Raw genomic sequence first — 20,106 nt, 5'->3', positions numbered from 1 at the left:
TGTGCAGCGCACAAAAAAAATACTAGGTGGTCACAGGGCATAAGGGTTGTGGCCTATTTGAGTGACAGGTGCTAGCTGTTTCTACATTAATATAATTGATTATAGTAATTTGCAGGTATTTTAAGGTCTGCCTTAAATGTACCTATATCTTTGAAGTGTATTTCATACATTGACAGTGGCCCAAATGTCAAAGTGGAGGCTTCAAAAAGACAGTCGACCAAACAATGGATGACATCATGTTGGCCACGTCTCTCATTTATATGGACTTAGGTGATAATATTTTAGTATTTGCTTTTGTGATATGGTTTTCCAAAATGTAAAAATGTTTCACACTGTGATTTTGCTTTGCACTTCCCAGCCACCATAGGTTAGAACTTCCCTGCATGCAGAACAGAGAAGACAGTTGGTGAAGAATCCAAAAATATATTTTTAATTAAAGCTCTAGAGACAAACACATTACACCCGTTAACCTCTCTGCACAGATTCCTTTTTTTTTCTTTTTTTTTTTTACTAAATAGTCAGTTTAAGAAAAATAAATACCACACAAGGGGAAGAGATTTTTTCCGGGCAGGAGAGGATTAAAATCTCCTCTTTGGCTTTTCAGTGCGGGCAGATCTTGGTGGAGTAACAGACTAAACACTCTGGACAGTCTCTCTGATGAGTCATGTCTGATGTTTAATGAGTCCAGGTAAAATGTTTGCTGTGAGACAGGGGGCAAGAGAACTAATCTCTACCACCCTGCCTTCAGGAGCAATTACCTCAAAATCCACATTAACCACCAGAGGATTTGTCAAATCTAAACCGCAAATGCAACATTGCTTTAAAAAGATCACAAGTTATTTGAATACGTCTGTATTTAAGGGCAAAGCAATGCAATGAAATGCCTTCGTATGCTTTTTATTAGCCCCTGTTCTGTCAAATGAGTTAAAGTAATGAAGGCATTAAAGCAAACTTCAGTGGAATCTTATCAGCTCCTCCTGACGAGCCGAGGGGTCATTATTTCTGTTTTATTTCCTAACCATTCATTAACAGGCGCTATTTGATGGAGACAAAAACAACCAATTACTGTTTGAATAATGTCAGCTGTGGTGGCCCTTCCTTTCATCCCTGATTTGTCTTTGTGTTTCGACCTCAGAGTTCCTTTGTCCTCTCCTCCTGTTCCAGTTGCTGCCGGCCTAGCTTCCTGGCCGTGCTGCGGTCTCATCCTGGCTTATTTACATTACATTACATCCGATTTGAATGAGGCCGGCTGAGAGACGAGGAGACACACACCGGACACACACAGTGCAGAGTTCAACACATCCGGAAAGCAGGGAATCCTCACCTGATCATTCACGTATGTGAACCATGCAAAACCATGACTGTGGTTATTGATAAAGACGTGCTGAAGTAAAGGAGGGTGTTGAGGAGTTGATGCAAAGCAAATAGAGTGACTGGAAGTTATTGGCTTTCTGCTGCTAAGCTCTCAAACATCAAACAGGAGAAGACATAGAGAGAAAATAATTCAAATCCAACAAAAGTAGTTAGCGCTGTTGCCTCACAGCGAGGAGGTTCCTGGTTCAAATCCCCGTCGGACAGGGCGGAGTTTGCATGTTCTCCCTATGCCTGTGTGGGTTCTCTCTCCAGGTACTCCAGATTCCTCCCACAGTCCAAACACATGCTCGTTAGTTTCAATTGGTGACTCTAAATTGCCTGTAAGTGTGAATGTGAGTGTGGCTGGTTGTCTGTCTGTCTGTGATTGACTAGTGTACAGTCCAGGGTGGAACCCCGCCTCTCGCCCAGTGACAGCTGGGATCAGCTCCAGCGTCCCCAAACGGGATAAGCGGTAAAGATAATGGATGGATGGACATCAGCTCCCATGACAATGTGTAACAACTTGCTTATAGTAACGTAAAGTGAGGCCTGTGCATACATAAGAGATTATATTATTTTCAGCTTTTCCTGCAGAGAAGACAGTGGGTCATAAGTAAGTTGTTGTTGTTGTTGTTCTGGGGGGGGGGGGGGCAGCTTCTGTGTAGTGGGTGGCTGTGTTACCAACCAAGCTAAAGCAGCACCCAAGACTAGTTCTTATCATGTATCCGCCTTGAGAGACAAGGACTCTCACAAGTCTTTACATCTTGTCTTGATAAATTCAGAATTATGAATAAATGACTCAACTCAGGTACCTGTGGACAACAACAACAGGAAGAATGCATTTCTGTGGACAACAAGGGTAGCTTCTTAACCAGCTAATTATTTATTTACTGTTAGTAACTCCACGTTTTCTAACCCTTCTGCTCCTCTTCTGCATCTTGCACAAATATGGTCATTTCTGACTCCAGAAATGCAGATTATTTTACTGGCAATCTTAACATTGTGATCTCTATCTCCTTCTGCTGCCCCCAAGCTGATGAAACTCTGTTGTCTGGTTGAGTTGACACATTTGAGTTTATATGATAATAAAATACAAAAGACAAATCAAAGCCAGTCACAATAACTGGAGCGAATACAAGGCTTGAACTAAATACTGGCGTTTGCCACTCTTCTTTACTAGAGGTAATTATTTCAACGGCCAAATTGTTAATTAGTTTGAGTAATCACCAAATGTGTGTGTGTGTGTGCGTGCGTGCGTGTGTGTGTTCAGGAGCTAGGGGGTTGATTGTATTATTGTCTGGCAAGAGACCAGAGAGAGACAGAAGCACCAAGGAAAAAAAAAAAGACATGGTCACTGTGAGCTGATTGTTCGGGTTCACTAAGCAGCCGTCCTTAAGCCATCAAAGCCATGCAAAACAATTAAAATAATGATTTGAATAACAAAAAAACAAAACTACCTGTCTGGAAAAACAGAACAACACGTTTACCTTTCAGGCCTCCTGCCAAACAGAGGCTCGGTCAAGAAGAGAGACGCTCTGGGGAAATGAATAAGTGCAACCTTTTATTTCCTAATATGTTGGAACATGGTGAAAAAAATTTGAATAAAAACAGAAAGTGAGGATTTGTAGACCATTGAAACCCCATATGTAGCTGAAAATTAGAGTTGTCATTGTTTTTGGAAACTTATACCTGCATTTTGAATTTGATGCCAGCAACATGTTTCCAAAAAGTTGGGAGCGCGTCATGTTTACCTCTGTTGCATCACTTTTCTTTGTCGGATGTAGCATCTCGACGGCTCAGGGTCTCCTGAGCCTTAATATATGCCTCTTAATGCTCCAAGTATTTTAAATAGGAGACAACACAGGACTGTGGATGCAGAGCGGGATTTTCTGGCACAACTTCACCAACTAGGTGCATGAAGAGTGAAGGGCTTGAAGAGGTCAAAAAGCGCCAGCAACACTTATATGAAGATCAATTTTATCAACAAATTAGACCGACGGGTTTCGGCTTGTGGCCTTCATCAGAGTCATCATAACTGGGACTGTAGGACAGCCAGTTTATCACCTCTCACAACAGAGCCATGCTATATATCCAGAATGTGGTTTGACAATATCTTGCTGAAATAAGCAAGGCCTTCCCTGAAATTGAACTTGTCTATTTGGCAGCATGTGTTGCTCACAAACCTGTAAATACAGTTCAGCATTAATGGAGCCTTCACACATGTGCAGGTTACCATGCCTTGGCACTAATGCATCCCCATACCATCATGGATTCTGTGCACTGATAACAAGTCTGCTCCTCTCTCGCCCAGAGAACGAGGCGTTAAGGATTTGCGAACAGAAAATCTAATTTGGACTTGTCAGACCTCAGGGCAATTTTCCACTTTGCCTCAGTCCAGTTTCAATGAGCTTGAATCCAAAGAAGGCGGTGTGTTTCTGGATCTGCTGTGGCTGCGCTTTCCTCTTTGCATGATCGAGTTTCAGCTAAAAATGATGAATTCAGTGATAAACTGTGTTTACATTTGATATGTGGTGTTTGTGCTATCGTCAATCAAATAACACACACACACACACACACACACACACACATTGTCTTAATAACATACTTAGCAGCTGTTGAAAGTGTATAACTGAGTCTGAGGAAGAAAATGTCTTATCATTTGCATATCAGAGCCATTCTCTTTTTTATTCCACATCAGCAGAGGAGACAAAGAAAGACGCAGAACTAAATAAATCCACACTGAATGAAGAAAACACTTCAAGTAGTCTGAGCATAAAAAAACAAACCGAACTGAGCGCTGTGAATAGCCAATGAGTTGTGATGGGACAATTCTCCCCCTGTTCATTATCCGTTAAGGCCGGGGAATTCTGGCTGAACACAGGTCACCATCCTGTATCAGAAAATTACCATTTCAATTACCGTGTTGTAGCGGAGGCAGCTGATGGTTTCGGCGCACATCCATCAGCGAGGTTTCTTCTCAACCACATAATTTATATATACAGTGAGCCGAGGTTCATGGGAAGGGACGGGGGCAGAAATGACATGGATAATGAATGGCTATTACCTGCAGGCAAAATGGACAGATGTCATTTTTTTTTACTGTATGCTCAAAAATCATAAACAAACTGACCAAAAGTCAGACGACTGTTTTGTTGGAATAAATGCATGCGTTTGTGATAGCAAGGTATGGATGATAATTATGTTTAAGCATGCATGTGTATGTGTGTGTGTGTGTGTGTGTGTGTGTGTTGGTGGGGACATTGTGGAGCAATGTTTTCATCATATCAACAGAACTATGTGAAGTAGTTAATAACACAGAGAAAATACCCCTGATCTATAAACAGCAATCAGAAACCCCTGCTGTGAGTGACATGAGAGATTGAAGGCGCTTCAAAGCCATGGGGTTTCCCTGCCAGACAAGCAGGGGGTCTCGTAGAGAGCAGTAAGCATGCAGGTAGCTGGACCCTCATTAAACACCTTGTGCGGTTTCTATTCCACATGAATAACAAATAAGCCTACTGAGAATACAGCTGAGCTGCAGGAGCCTGTTCAAAACAAAGAAGGGACTGAAACCTTTTAAAGCTTCTGTAATGAATAATTTTATCATGATAATTGGTCACATCACCTTTATTTATGTGAGGGGGCTTACTTGTAATGAATTCAAGGTATTTCCCTCAGGAGTTGGCTGAGGAAAAAAGGCAGACGGCAAAAACACACATCAAACCAAGAAATTGTTTCTTTTCATTATTCAGTGCCGTGTTTGCTATATTAGATGTTATGTACGTAATGACTGCAGGATATATTCTCTTTCAACTGCGTGCAGTGCATTTGACATAATTTGTGAGCCGTGTTACATTAATCCTTACCATTTACCTCTGTGTAGAGCAGGCAGCACAGTCTGTGTGGATATGAGATCAAGCGGCAACCTCCGCTGTTGAAAAATGAAGCCATCGCAGAAACACCAATAACTGCAGTTCCACAAGTGTCCACTTGAGGCTGGCTGCAGAAACCCCTGAAGTCACAAACACACCCAATGTTAAAATGCCCATTTTAATATCAGAAACAAACATGTTTACAGCCTGGTCTGATCTGAGTGAATCAGACCAGGCTGCTCTTACTTTACGGATGATATGAGTAATGCAATAATAAGGGGCGTGGCTAATCTGATTGACGTTTTGTAGAGTCCCAATCTATACCCTTAAGCCCTAACACTGAACCTTCATAGACTTTAAAGGTGTCAGGTCTGCAGTGTGTGAGTGTGTGAGTCTGCGAGTGCTTGAGATGGTATAAAAATTAGTAATGGGACAGACTATCATGACATCACATGCCAAACTAGGCCACATGTTGTCACTTTACCTTGTTCAATTTCCCCCATCATGTTTAAGCCTGCTTTGATTCAATTATATGTTTTCCTTTTTCAAACTATATTTAATTCTGCTTCATTGTACAAACATTTGCTTACCTTTAGCAAGGAGCTAGGTGATAAAATCCATGGATGGAGACATTGTTTCCTATATGGGAACCGCCATCGATGGGCTTCAAAACTGTGCTTCAGAAACCAATGGGTGACGTCAATGAGACTACAACCATGTTTTATACAGTCTATGGCTGAGATAGACAGGAGGAGGGGAGGAGACCCTTTTAACAGCTGTGAAATCAAAAGTCAACTTTGACCTCATGTACAACTCATGTATTCCTCTGCTTACAGGTTTGAGCTTTAATGAAATTACCTTTTTTTGTAATTTTTTTGTTTGGCTGCATTTGTCCCAACTTAACCACTTCCAAATAAAATGTTGTTTATTTGTAGATTATTATAATTATAATGCAGATATTTAAAAGATAGTCCCCAAAAAGTCTGCATGCATATTACATAAGCAGTTTTCATCAAAAAGGGTGAAGCTACAGGCATTGTTTGGGCTGGTGTTTATTCAGTCTCTGAGCGTGGGGTGACGGCTGCAGAGATAAGACATGTGGAGGTTGATGCAGCTCGTGTGAATAATGCATCAGAGATGATGACCCCTCCCTGACCAAGAGATGGACAGAAATAACACTGACGTCAGCCCTGACACTCACTGCACCAGACGACACGGGGAGAGGATATAGAGGGGATATTAAGCCTGCAGAGCTTCTTAGGGATCAGCTTCACCTCTCAATCTGCCTGTCGCTCCATCAGGATGGTGAGGGGGGGGGGGGGGGGGGGTCTCTGTGTCAGGCTTCCTCTCTCTCTCTTGTCTTTTCACAGTTACGTGACTGGCATATGTGAACACTAGGGAGCAGAGACAAGAGGCCACTCACTGGGATGAAATGGGACTGAAGACAGATATTTTTGCCACCTTTGCACCCTCCCACAAACACACACACACACACACACACACACACACACACACACACACACACACACACACACACACACCCACACACCCACACACACACAAACACACACACACACACACACACACACACACACACACACACACACACACACACACACACACACACACACACACATACATACACACAACAGTGCATTTTTCATCAAGTTGGCTATTTGCAATAATTCAGTGGGTTTCTACATTCCCAGAAGATTTCAGTCAATTATAAAACATATCAGAGGGATCGGAGCTTTATGATTATGGAGACATTTAAACATAAATTTCCCTCCCAAGTGTCCTTGATATCAGCGCACCATTTCCCCTCTTTTTTCCTCTTTCAGATTAATTTGAGCTCGGAGGTCATGGGGTGTTTTTTTTTGGAGGTCAACCATTGCTCACTGCTCTTTCTCAGCTTGCTGTCTAAATTATCAGGGGAGACTTTGCTTCTCAGGATAATCTGCATGAAAATCTTCAGGAAACGCTCTGCTCTGCCTCCCTCTGCTGTCCACTAATCTCTGCACTCTCTCATACACAGCACTGTAGAGGCCCACTGACATACTGTACTCAAACGCATCATCACTCAATACACACCTGCACATTTGTGAAGGCACCGTTAATGCTGACCTATAAAAACAGGTTTAGGAGTGACATCCTGCCAAATAGACAGCTCCTTTGTCATCCATGTTGTTTCATTCCTCAATTCATAATCAAGACATGTGAAAGTTGTCCATTAAGTGGACTCTGTTATCTGTGTCTTTAGTCTCTCTCCCTCCAAAAGTGTAGACAAAGTTTTAAAATATAATTTATCTAGGTGTCATTTGTCAGGAAGGTGCTTCAGAACAAGTCGAAGGTATGGACAGACCTTCCTTTTTTCTCATTCTCAGGTCTGAAAGGCTGTGAAATGGCGAGCAGTGGGCGGCAAAGAGTGAGTCAGGTACCCAAGATAGAATAACCTTTACACACAAAGCAAACAGGTCTCACTCAGCTGACCTTGAAACTGCTGATTTTCTATGAAGTTGTGTGTAAGTAATCACTTAAAATGTGTTATTTCTTATTGCACCATAGACAAGGATTCAACTCCAATCACCCCATTCCCCTTTCAGTTGACATATCAGTCTGATAAATGTACATATTGCTCTTAAAGTAAGAAACCTCTACATGAGGAAAAATTCTTTTCACCTTGTTGTTGCACTCAGTCTGCAGAGCTCTGAATTGTCTTTACAGGAAAAGCAGAAATAAGCAGAAATATTTATTCTTACATAAACCAGAGAGAGGAGATTCATTTTATATTGCATAAAAAATTATATCTGGAACTGTATTTCTATCAGACGCACACACACACACACACACACACACACACACACACACACACACACACACACACACACACAGAAAGCTCTCTTTGTGGAGACTCCGTCCCCTCTGTGTGGGGAAAATGAAGCATTAGAGTGTGTCCCGGCATGGCAGCTGAGAGATGAAAGAGCGTCTGACTCCAGTCGCTGAGATCTCCTCCTCCCACGTTTGATCCTGTCTTCCGGTCGGCCGGCAGCTCGAGCCCAGCGCAGAGAGCCAAGGCCATGGTGCGGGTAGTAACATGGAGGAGAGGACAGAGTGGCTTTCACAGGTTACAAACACACAATCACTCAGAGATAGAGGAGCAGGAGTGATGAATGTACTTGACTGAAATCAGTCTGTGCAGCATGCTCAGTTCAGAGTGTCCTATGATTTATGACCAAATTTACAGTCACATATTATTTATTAGTTACACTATTTATTACTATACACCACGCTGTCTCCCCCTGTCTCCAATGTCTATGCTAGCATGATAGCCACAATATACAGCTCTGTACTTTACACATAAATGAGCCTGATATCAGTCCTCCCACCTCACTCTTGTTTAGAAAACAAATAGGCCTTTTTTTACTTCATTATATCGAATATTATTCCATAAGAAACCTCTTTAAAGGAGTAATATGTAACTCTGACACCTAGTTTTTAAACTGGGTGCTGCAGTCCAAGTTCAAAACATTGTAGAGCGCTGTCTCCCCCCTCCCCCTCCTCTCTAGAGTCCATGCTCACACAGGTCACCATGTGGTGGACTCTGAAGCTTCAGTGTTTATCCAGCTCTGCATCAGTCTGTAAACCTTTCTGTGTTCTAACCTCTCTCCATTTTTCAAAAGCATCTCCAATATTGATCCTAGTTTGAGCACGTTTCTGCTCGTGGAGCTTATTAGAAACATGCAGAGGCTTTTTAGGTCGGGTACAATCACTTCTATCTGAACCACTTCTCTTGCCCGCTTCCATCACTGTAACACCTGTTGGTTTGACCTGATAACTGCTGTCATATCTGACAAACAGAGGGGCGTCCAAAACGGCCGTGTGGGGGTCCCTTAAAAGCGCCTACCTTCCCTGGTCCAAACAAATCCAGAGCATTCAGGACCAGAATCTAAAGTTAGAAGGAGGACATACTGGCTGCTGCATTGTTGTCAGAGAAGCCAGAACTTCAACATAGCATGTTTCTTTAATGTCTGATCATATAGTAAGGTACCTTTATCATTTAATACACTAGATATCTTACTGATTGGACCTGTGACCCAGTTGTGTATACCTTTACTTTATGTGTCAAATCTCAATCTGAAATGCATCACATTTGAGTTGATACAGTTATAATTGTATTTCTCTACACATGTCTATAGTTACATAGATAACAGATATAGATGATTTTATACTCATTATCAAGGAAGCGATTGATCCATTTGGTGTCCATTAACTAAATTACATGAAGCTAAGTCTCTTCCAGTCTCTAAATGGTAAATGGACTTGAGCTTGTATATTTATCTTCTAGTCTTCTGACGACTCAAAGCACTTTTACACTGTATGTCACACCTACACATTCACACACTGATGGTAGAGGCTGCTGTGTAGTGAGACCATCAGAAGTAACTAATCCCATTTGAAGCAGCGGGAGCAATTCAGGGTTACTTTAAGTGTTTTGCCCAAGGACACATCGAACATGTTGCTGCAGGAGCTGGGGATTGAACCCTCGACCTTCTGCTTGAGATACGACGACTCTACCAACTGAGACACAGCCGCCCCATTTACAAATGTCTGAATCTGTTGATCCAGACGTGAATTTTCTGGACTTTACTACATGTGTAAAAGTGTAATGTCAGGACCTGACTCTCTGGAAATGTTCTGGAGATATGAAAAAACATCTGGATCCTCTGTTAGCTTAACTCTGACAGTAAAAGCTCAAAGCATCACATAAAGACCAGAGCTTAAAAAACATTTTAAAAGTCCTTTCTTCAAACGTTAACAAATGTGAAATCTAAAATACAGCAACACAAAAAGAGTAGTGTCTTCTTTTCACATTTTCTAACCAAAGAATAGATCAGGTGTCTGTAAATTGCTATTGCTGTCAGGTTTTAACAGTCCATTCATAAATGTTGGCTTGAACACATAGCATTAATCTGCCACATTGGTATTGAAATCAGTTGACAGCACAGCGCTGTTTTGCTTTACAGTGACTATTTCATTTTGAAATGTTTGAATGCTCCGAGCACAGAACATAATTCTAGTTTAATTCAGGCAATCCAGCATCATTAGCGTGCATAAAACCACATTAGGTCTTCCATCGAGAAACACAGTTTAAGTTGTTCATCATTTATAAATAAATATTCCGGGACTTCATGGACATTTAAAGACCATTTAATCATCTGAGCATTAAATTAAAGTCCATAGAGAGACTGAAAGGAGCATCCTAATTGATTACTGCCAAGAAATAGAAAAATTTTCCTTTTCTGATGGGTGCACACACACACACACACACACACACACACACACACACACACACACACACACACACACACACACACACACACACACACACACACACACACACACACTGGACGCTGTAACCCCCCTCACCTCCATGGTCAGCAGGGTGATGGGTGCAGCAGAGAGGAGGTTATTACAGAGCAGCTGCAGAGGTGATGTACTTAATTTATGACAGGAACGTCACAGCTATCTGCACTCAGGGGCTTATCACCCACAGATCCTCGACTGATGACACATGGTCAACACCAGCAGACTCTTACAGGAGTGTAACAAGGAGGTTGGTTATCTATTTGACGTGCATATGGGTGATAAGACTTGCTTACGTCTTATTTTAGAGCTTCAGTACATCATCATATATTCCACTTATTCAGGGTATATCACTAAAGTCAGATATGTAAAGTACCGATCAAAAACCGGTGTTTGTTCCTGATGGAAATAAGTAGTATGTCGGAGCTGATGTAGTTTAATCACAGACTGTATAAAACATGGACATAGTCTCTGTGACAGGATTGGTTACAGGGGGTGAAATTTGAAGCCATAGCAATAGTGTCGCCATATTATAAAAGGTATTTCTTTGTTTTATTTATTTAAAAAAAGGCACAGTGCAAATTAATGAACATAAACATGTTGATATGCCAGATCGTAGCCATAGGTTTATATCTCAACCTACTGTAAAATCTGGAATATAAATTGCACTCTGTTTAGTTTTAAAGTGTGCCGCTCATAGACAGTGATTGTTCGCTGTGCAGCCAATGGCCTTTTTATGTCCGTACACTGATTTGTATACTTCTCACAGTATCATAGATCGCAGGGAAGAAAGGTTAACAAAAAATAACAAATAAACATGTTTTATAATTACATTTAAGATCTATTTTCGCTGTCCAATTCCGTGGATTAAAGCCCAGGTAGATTTCTGAATAGGCAGGTTAAGAGTCCACAAGACCTGGAGGCATCAAAAAGTGTAAAAAACTTGCAAATAAAACGTCCTGACCTGCGTTTATATAGTAGATTAAATCAGAGTCAGGCTGTCATACAATTTTGCCAGAATAGAGACTTATTAAAAAATGTTTTGATTTGAGTTGACATGTTACAGTTTAGAACCATGTTGGAAAACGACGACATGACAGAAAATGTTTTGAGCGGTTCAGGATCACCTCGCCGCTCACCTCTGTGTGAAGAGCACCAGAAAACTAAAGCAGCTAAATCAATTAAAATCCCATTAAAGTCAGCACCATTATTGAGGTCATTACCGAGGGGGAGAGACGCCTGATGATGACGGTGGATCAAACAAAATCTAATTAATTCATTTATTCATTAACACGCAGCTCTAATGCAGGCATGGTAAGAGAAATTCAGCAAATCCACAGAAACGTCAAAACTTGACATGAGACGGAAACTATGAATATGATACGTGAACATTACATCAAAGGCGAGTTATTGGCTGCTTTTCAAAGGACGCTGAAACACATGGACACTTCCTGGCTGCACAAAGGACTGCTGCTTTACTCTAACACGCACACTAGGTGTCAGACTGGCTGCAGAGAAAGGCGAGGAGTGAAAATAAGCAGAACAAGAGGCTGAAAGAGGGTGAGAGAGGGTGAGCATCACAGTCTGTTTCTCTGCTCCATCTCCCACCAGTGGAGCCCCGATAAGAGAGCAGCAGACATTAATGTTTGGTATTGATCCCCTCTCGAATGGCTCGGGGAGCAGAGGCCAAGGAAATGACAGAATCTATGCTATGTGGCCTCCTCAGCCTGGAGATGTGAAGAGGTGTGTGAGTTTCAGTTTTTAGAGGGCAAAAGAGATACAAAAGGGTTTTAAAAAATGAGGCAGAAAGAGTTGTGTCAGCTGTATCGTTTGCTTATTTGCTTGCAGAAGCCAAACCTGAAAGAAATGTACACATCTCTAACCTCAAAGCACTTGCTGTATTCTCTTTTTATTCCACTTTTGAGCATCACACTCTGCAGGAATCCATATATATTGCTCTTTACATTGAGGGGAACATAATGCATTTAATTTTTTTCACGGGCTGCAGACGTGTCCCTAACAGGAGGACTTTTATCTCTCTTATTTGCTATTAAACAATTCCTTGACATCAAGCAGGATTTGATTCAAAGTTAGGCTGAGCCGTAGGGGTTCGGGTCACGGGCCGAGGCAGACAGAGAGCCAGGTTAGATGAAGAAGAACAGGCAGGCTGATTGGACGTGACAGGAGCAGTGTCTTCCTCCTCTGCAGCAGCGAGAGACTCCCAAATGAAAATCTATACGGCATGGCGCCAGAGGCAGACCTTCACGGGCTGGAGACGGCCGCTGGTCAGTCAGACTTTGGTGAGCCTCGGTGCACATGTGCACACATTAAGACACATGAGCATACACACAGATTAAAGGTAAATAGAATCCAGCCTCAGCTGTTGAAAAATGAAGCCAATACGGAGAAGCAAAAAGCTGCTGTTCCTCGATTGTCCACTTGAGGCAGGCTGAAAAAGCAAAGGAATTCCCATCAGGTCGTATATAAAAACAAGAGCAAAGAAATTAAAGACCTTTTGCTTGTAGAAGGCTGTAAACATGTTTATTTCAACTATTCATACATTTGTATGATTGGGGGCGGGGCTGAGTTGATTGACAGGTGTTTGCATTGTAGCTGTTTGCCAAAAAGTTCCACATCAACTCCACCCCTTAGCTGGTTCCTAGATTGAAAAAATAAATTTTCCAATATGGGGGCCGCCATCGTTGAGCTTACTTATACTATATGTTGTAACTTCAATCCATCCATCCATCCTTTTTTTCTTACGCTTATCCAGGTACAGGTCGCTGTGGCAGTAGGCTAAGCGAGTTGCCCCAGACTTCCCTGCACCCCAGCATCATTTTTCAGCTCCTCCTGGAGGATCCCAAGGCGTTCCCAGGCCAGATGGGAAATGAAATCACTCCATTGAGCCCTGGGTCTACCTCTGGGTCTCCTCCCATTTGGACATGCCTGGAAAACCTCCAGGAGGCATCCTGATCAGCTGCCTGAACCCTCCCTCCAGATGTCCTAGCTCCTCAGCCTTTCTCTAATTTTTTTACTTTCAAAATGGTTTAACAACAAAAGAATGAACCTTTTAAAGATGCCTTTTCGGTTTGTGTTGGCATGTAGAAGCCGCATTATCACCTTACCATCATTTTCTGCCGCTGCTGTTGCTAGGCAGAAAAGGCTTTACTTCCAACTGTGTGATTGGTGGTCCTGTAAAAAAAAGAAAACAAAGGGCACTTTAATACTAATTAAAAAATGACCAATAACAACAACCCTTACAAAGTGGGCTTAAAGCAAACTGTGCTTGAAGTTAAACTAGCTAGCTTTTTCTCACGATGCCACGGGTAAAGTTACGGTTTATGTTATTGTTATGCCGTTAACAACCTTAACACCAGTGCTAGTTTGCACTGGTGTTAATATACCCCGCAGTAAATATTTTTGGTTAGATGCCCTTACCACTTATTGTTCCTGAGGTGTTTAATGGGAGCTTAGAGGTCCCCTCTCCTCTGTAACAAACAGATCTGGTAATTTAACAAACCGAAAAACACTGCAGCCTGATGGTGAAAGTCTGTGTCTCTCCCAAAGGAATGAAGCAAACACAGCAGAGAGAAAAAAGTCAAACAAATCTTCTCCATGTTCATGTATTTATTTATGATCTTTCTCAGTCTCTACGGGACATATGCATTTACAGCTTTTCTCATTCATCCTCTTAGTTTGTGATGGGATGGAATAAAAGATGAAACAGTCTTCTTTCTTTTGAGAGATGAACTTTGAATGTATACTGTCTCCTTTAAGAGACAGGTGTTCATTTATTCAAACCTGCAGCAAGGACCTGCTATTAAAAGGGACTCGGTTAAATTGTAATCGGCTCCTATTTGATGCTTCACAGTAACTGAAATTTGGACAGACTGTGGATCAGAGTTATTACAAAAAGACAGGCTTCATATTTCTGTTCAACTTTGCTTTTCGCCTGTGAGGAAAATAATATGTGGTAATAATATAAATATATATTTTAATCGAGTCACAGCACAGAATATTTAGCTTTGTGTCGTGTGGCGGGACACATAGAGCTAATATGTGTGTCAACACACCGTCTTGTGTACAATGGAGCTGCAAACAGTCCACACCACTGTCCGCTCCACAGCACACCACAAATACAGCAAGCAGGCGTGACGCAGTAAACAGATCTGCACAAGCAGAGAACATATTGTCAGTCAAATATGTTTCTTTGGTCGGGTGTGTAAGCTCAATTGAAGTTGCTTTTTTATGATTTATTTTTAGGCTTTTTTAGGACCTTTAATGTAGAGATAGGACAGTAGAAAGAGTTCGAAATCAGGAAGAGAGAGAGTGGGGAAGGAAGTCACAGGTTGGATTCAAACCCTGGTTGCCCGCTTGGAGGACAACAGCCTCTGTACATGGGACGTGCGCTCTAACCACGACGCTACCGGTGCCCTAATTTTAAGTGGCTTTTAAAAAGCTGCTGCAGATCGTTGCCAGTGAAATCCCATGTTGAAACTTGGACAAGTGTTATGTTTGCAGAGAAAGGCTCAGGGTGTGATGTCACTGGACAGGGTGTACAGTGAATGAAGATAATGCAATCCTGTTTACAGCATAGCAGTACCAGCCACACACACACACACACACACACACACACACCACCGACCACTAACATCCTTCCCAGAAAAAAACATGTTTATGCAAAGAGGAAATGTAATATCCCTAATGCAAACCTGAATCAGTAAATAGTGATTAACTGGTATTGAACCGACCACAGTCCTGGTGTTGTGCAGAGCTCCCAGCATGCCTTGTTTTTCTTTATGGGTTATTTTTTGCCTGGCATGAATCACAGGTACATTTCTCAACCAAAACCACACACACACACACACACACACACACACACACACACACACACACACACACACACACACACACACACACACACACACACACACACACACACACACACACGCGTACACACAGCTAAGTCCTGAATGTGGAAAATGGAAGAGTGTTTGGTTGATTTGTCGTAAACAGATTCGAAGTAAAGTACACTCCGTTCACCAAGTAGTGTTTGATTAACGACTGGCAAGAGAGGAGGAAGCAGCCAAGCAAAGAGTGCACACTGAGGAATAAGGGAAAAAATGGACGGTAGGAGGAGGAGAAGGAGCTAAATGAGAGGAAATGGGTATGATGTTTGACGGGCGCTGCAGTGAGAAAGAGGACGTGGAGAGGATGGAGGAGTATGCCAAAGAGACAAGTTTATGTGCTGGATGTTGAAAATTGACTTTGAGTGGCACTACTAGTGTTGGGGAAGCTACTTGTAAAATGTAGTGAGCTAAGCTTCCAGTTACTCTGAGCGTCACTACACTGAAGATACCTCCCGAGAAATATAGCAGGCTGAGCCACAGAAACAGGGACAATTAGCTTAAGCCATTTTACATTTAAATTGACCCAAGTTAAGGCAAATACACAGTTATTTCTAATATACCTACATACATTTGAAGCCTTTTACAGAAATGTAACATTTAATCTAGAAACATGCTTTTATTTTGAAAGGGAAAATTAACTTTCAGCTGTTCAAACATTATGACTGTGACTTTTTAGTGGAAAAAAGACATAGCGGATTTGCAAGTGAAACATTTAAGAGTGGGTTGTGTCATTTGGATGACTTTGTAAAACACACTGCTGATAATTATTTCCTACAGAGCAATTTACAGATAACTGCACAGAGACTTGCAGGCTGAGTGTGTGTGTGTCTGTGTGTGGAGAAGAGAACTGAATGAGGTTTACTCCCACCTTATCATCTCTACTCCAATCAGACTTTAAAACCAGAAACAGGCTCAGAAAGCTCCGCCCTGTTTATGACTCAGCACACACCAACCAGGAAACAGACTCAGTCTTTTTCTCCGTGGATCCAAACACAGTGGCACACAAGGACAGAAGATAATCCGAGAAATAAACAACACAGCCTCCACAGACTGAGAGGACAGCTTCTGGAGGGAATACTGGGACTACTGGAATACTGAAACTTCACCTGTTACTGACGGCACACGGTACAAACCTTTAGAAAACACAAGTGTCAAAGTGAAAGTAAGTTTCAAAAAGCTCGGAGGAGGAGGGAGTGAAACCTGAGCTGTCTGACCAGTTTGAGCCGGCTGCCTGTCCAGAGTTTTGCTTCACTTAGAGGAAAATGGCGTCTTTTCCCGAGGAGGATCTGTGCTGTTCTGTCTGCCATGACGTCTTCAAAGAACCAGTGATTCTGTCATGCAGCCACAGCTTCTGTCAAGCCTGTCTGCAGAGCTGGTGGAGAGAGAAGCCGATCCAGCAGTGTCCAGTCTGTAAGAGAAGATCTTCAAAGACTGAACCACCTTGTAACTTGGTATTAAAGAACCTTTGTGAGGCCTTCTTAATAGAGAGAGATCAGAGAGCTTCATCAGACTCTGAGGCTCTCTGCAGTCTGCACTCTGAGAAACTCAGACTGTTCTGTCTGGATCATCAGCAGCCAGCGTGTCTTGTCTGCAGAGACTCTAAAAAACACACCAACCACACATTCAGACCCATCGATGAAGCAGCACAAGATCTCAGGGAAGAGCTCCAGGAATCACTGAGGCCCTTAAAAGACAAACTGGGGCATCTTTTGGACGTCAAGGAAAATTGGGATGAAACAGGAAAACACATCAAGGCTCAGGCTGCAAACACAGAGACGCAGATACAGGAGCAGTTTAAAAAGCTTCACCAGTTTCTAGAAGAGGAAGAGGAGGCCAGACTCTCTGCACTGAGGGAGGAAAACAAGCAGAAGAGTCACTGGATAAAGGAGGATTTGAAGGCTCTGAGCAGAGCGATAGCAGATCTGTCAGAAACGGTTAGAGCCACAGAGGACGAGCTGAGAGCTGAAGACACCTCATTCCTGAAAAACTACAAGGCTACAGTGGAAAGAGTCCAGCAGCGCCCCCTGCTGGAGGATCTACAGCTGCCCTCAGGAGCTCTGATAGATGTGGCCAAACACCTGGGCAACCTGAGCTTCAGAATCTGGAACAAGATGAAGGACATGATCTCCTACAGTCCTGTGATTCTGGACCCAAACACCGCTGGTGCAGACCTCAGTCTGTCTGAAGATCTGACCTGTGTGAGACGAGGAGAGAGGCAGAATGTTCCTGATAATCCAGAGAGGATTAAAAGTTGGTCTGTCCTGAGCTCTGAGGGCCTCAATGCAGGGACTCACAGCTGGGATGTCGAGGTTGGACAGAACACATGGTGGGACGTGGCCATGTTTGAGGAGTCTGCAAACAGAGGAGTAGACATAGACTCTGGATTATGGAGAATATCCTTTGATGGTGATCAGTACAGCGCATGCAACCCATCACTTCATCGCGTAGATCTGTCAGTGAGAGGACGACCTCAGAGGATCAGAGTGCATCTGGACTGGGACAAAGGAAAGCTGACGTTCTCTGATCCTGACACCAACACACACATACACACCTTCACACACACTTTCACTCAAAAGCTGTTTCCATACCTTTGGACTTTTGAATCACATCCTCTGGAGATATTACCAGTGAAGCTCTGTGTAACGCGCCAGAGGTAGGGGTGCTGCAGCGACCCCTAAAATCAGGTTCAACCAAACCCATCAGCTTTAAAAACAATTAAAAAAACTACAGTTTTACATGATATGTCAACATATAGTAGTCGACACTGACTGGTGTGATCGCTTTTTTAGCAGTCTGTATGTTGTTTATAACGCCTCACACATTGAGGTGTTTAGTAGAGGTTTTAAATGCAGTCATAGCCATCAAATCATTTTGATTATGCTGTCATACTAGGCAGATTAACTAGATGCTACCCTATATTTTAAAGTTAACTTGACTATTCTTTTAAAAGCTTCAGAACAACTTCTGATGTTGCCAAAATCCAATTTACGTTAAGTTTTTATAAAAAGGATTCACAAAGTTGCGTTGATAAAGTCACAGGAGGAAGCCATGCGGTTACAGGAGCACATACTGTAAACAGTCCGTGCATATACATCACATCATGGAGCCTGCATGCTTACCTACACATGATTGATTGATAATATAATCAGAACGCCCCCTACTGATATCTTGTGTTGACGTTTTTATCAATCTGCCCTCTTCTCAAATCAATGAAGGTTAAGGACGTTTTATTCTGCTAGCTGTATGATGTTTGATTTTCTCGTTGTGATCAGTTTCTTTGTTAAAGGGGACATATTATGAAAGATCCACTTCTACAGTGTTGTTGAACATATCTTTGGGTAACCTGAGTGTCTACTGACCCACAAAATGTGAAATAAACCCATCCAGTCCTTTGTTTGTGGTCTGCATAAATGTAACAACACAGAGAAAAATGCTCTGTTTCAAATTTGCTCTCCTTGTGATGTCACAGTGGGATTCTGGTAAAAAAAAAAATATCCCCCCTCCTGGTATCTCCACCCATGGACTCCACCTCCAGCCTAGAGCAAAACCTTTGCACAGGTCCGCCATTTTTATTCTCACTACAGAGGAGTGATGTCTACCGGGAAAACTCAGGGGGGGCTCATTACATTTAAAGAGACACACACACCAAAACGGAGCGTTCTGAGAGAGCTGGTTTATACAGGGTCACAAACCTCCTCTGGTGCTTGATTCATGTTACATTTTGACCAAAGCACAGCACAGATGTTTCATTTAGACCACAGGGGACTGTTTGAAAAGGTGGAGAAGGGGAATAATATGTCCTCTTTAAATACCATGTAAACAGCTTGTGTGTTGTGAATTTATTGAATGGATTTCTTTTTGCTGTGTGAAGAAACAGAACATTTCTGGGAATAATTGAAGTCACGATGATAACGTGTAATAAAAGGCAGAGATTACGTTGGTGTGTGTGTGTTATCTATCTAAAGGTGTTTTAGGGAAATAGTGTTTTTTATGTAAGATACATTGACCTTATTGTATTTTAAAATCTATAATTTGTACAATTAATATAATATTATAAATGTGTAACCTTCATGGTGAGGATGTTTACCTCCTGTTACCTGCTGGTGACTTTTTAGAGACTCCATATTTGACATAATTCTGGGCCTCATTCAACAACCGCCCTGAAGAACTAATGTGTTCTTAAATCCTACTTACAAACTTTTAAAAAAGGTCCTGGGATTCATCGTTTTCTCATGTGGAATTTGTTCTTAGGTAAGAACCAAATTTATGAACACTCAAGATAAACTCTGACGCACATCTGAGTCCTGACGGCTCGGGCTAAATGACCGATTATTGCTTTTTAGTAAAATAAATAAAATACACATGACACTTCAATTCAAATTCACATACATTAATTATGTTTATTGCATCCCATGCATCTTTTTTTGTGTAACCATTCCTCACACTGCTGAATATTTAGATTTTCTAGTTTGACCCATGTCCCATATGTTAACATGGAGGCATGTGATATACTGCAGCCTGGCAGTAAGTGGAGCTCCAAACGTTTTAGCTTCACTCTTAGGAAGCTCTCATGTCGTCCATTTTTTATACAGATCATGGACTTTGAA

At 42.0% G+C, this 20,106-nt stretch overlaps 1 protein-coding gene across 1 annotated transcript; it reads left to right on the top strand.

Moving 5' to 3' along the window:
* The first annotated feature begins 16,439 nt into the window (after positions 1-16,439).
* On the top strand, positions 16,440-19,434 carry LOC132973311 (E3 ubiquitin-protein ligase TRIM35-like). The gene has a single exon (XM_061036706.1). It carries the CDS (start codon positions 16,762-16,764, stop codon positions 18,154-18,156), a length of 1,395 nt encoding a protein of 464 aa, XP_060892689.1. The 5' UTR covers positions 16,440-16,761; the 3' UTR covers positions 18,157-19,434.
* Positions 19,435-20,106: the final 672 nt, after the last annotated feature.

Source organism: Labrus mixtus, chromosome 4, assembly GCF_963584025.1.
Source record: "Labrus mixtus chromosome 4, fLabMix1.1, whole genome shotgun sequence".
Classification (NCBI taxonomy): domain Eukaryota; kingdom Metazoa; phylum Chordata; class Actinopteri; order Labriformes; family Labridae; genus Labrus; species Labrus mixtus.
This window is presented reverse-complemented; position numbering and strand designations above follow the sequence as displayed.

Bases quoted from the DNA above. Each gene is read 5' to 3' on its own strand.
- LOC132973311 (XM_061036706.1), top strand. From the start codon at position 16,762: ATGGCGTCTTTTCCCGAGGAGGATCTGTGCTGTTCTGTCTGCCATGAC.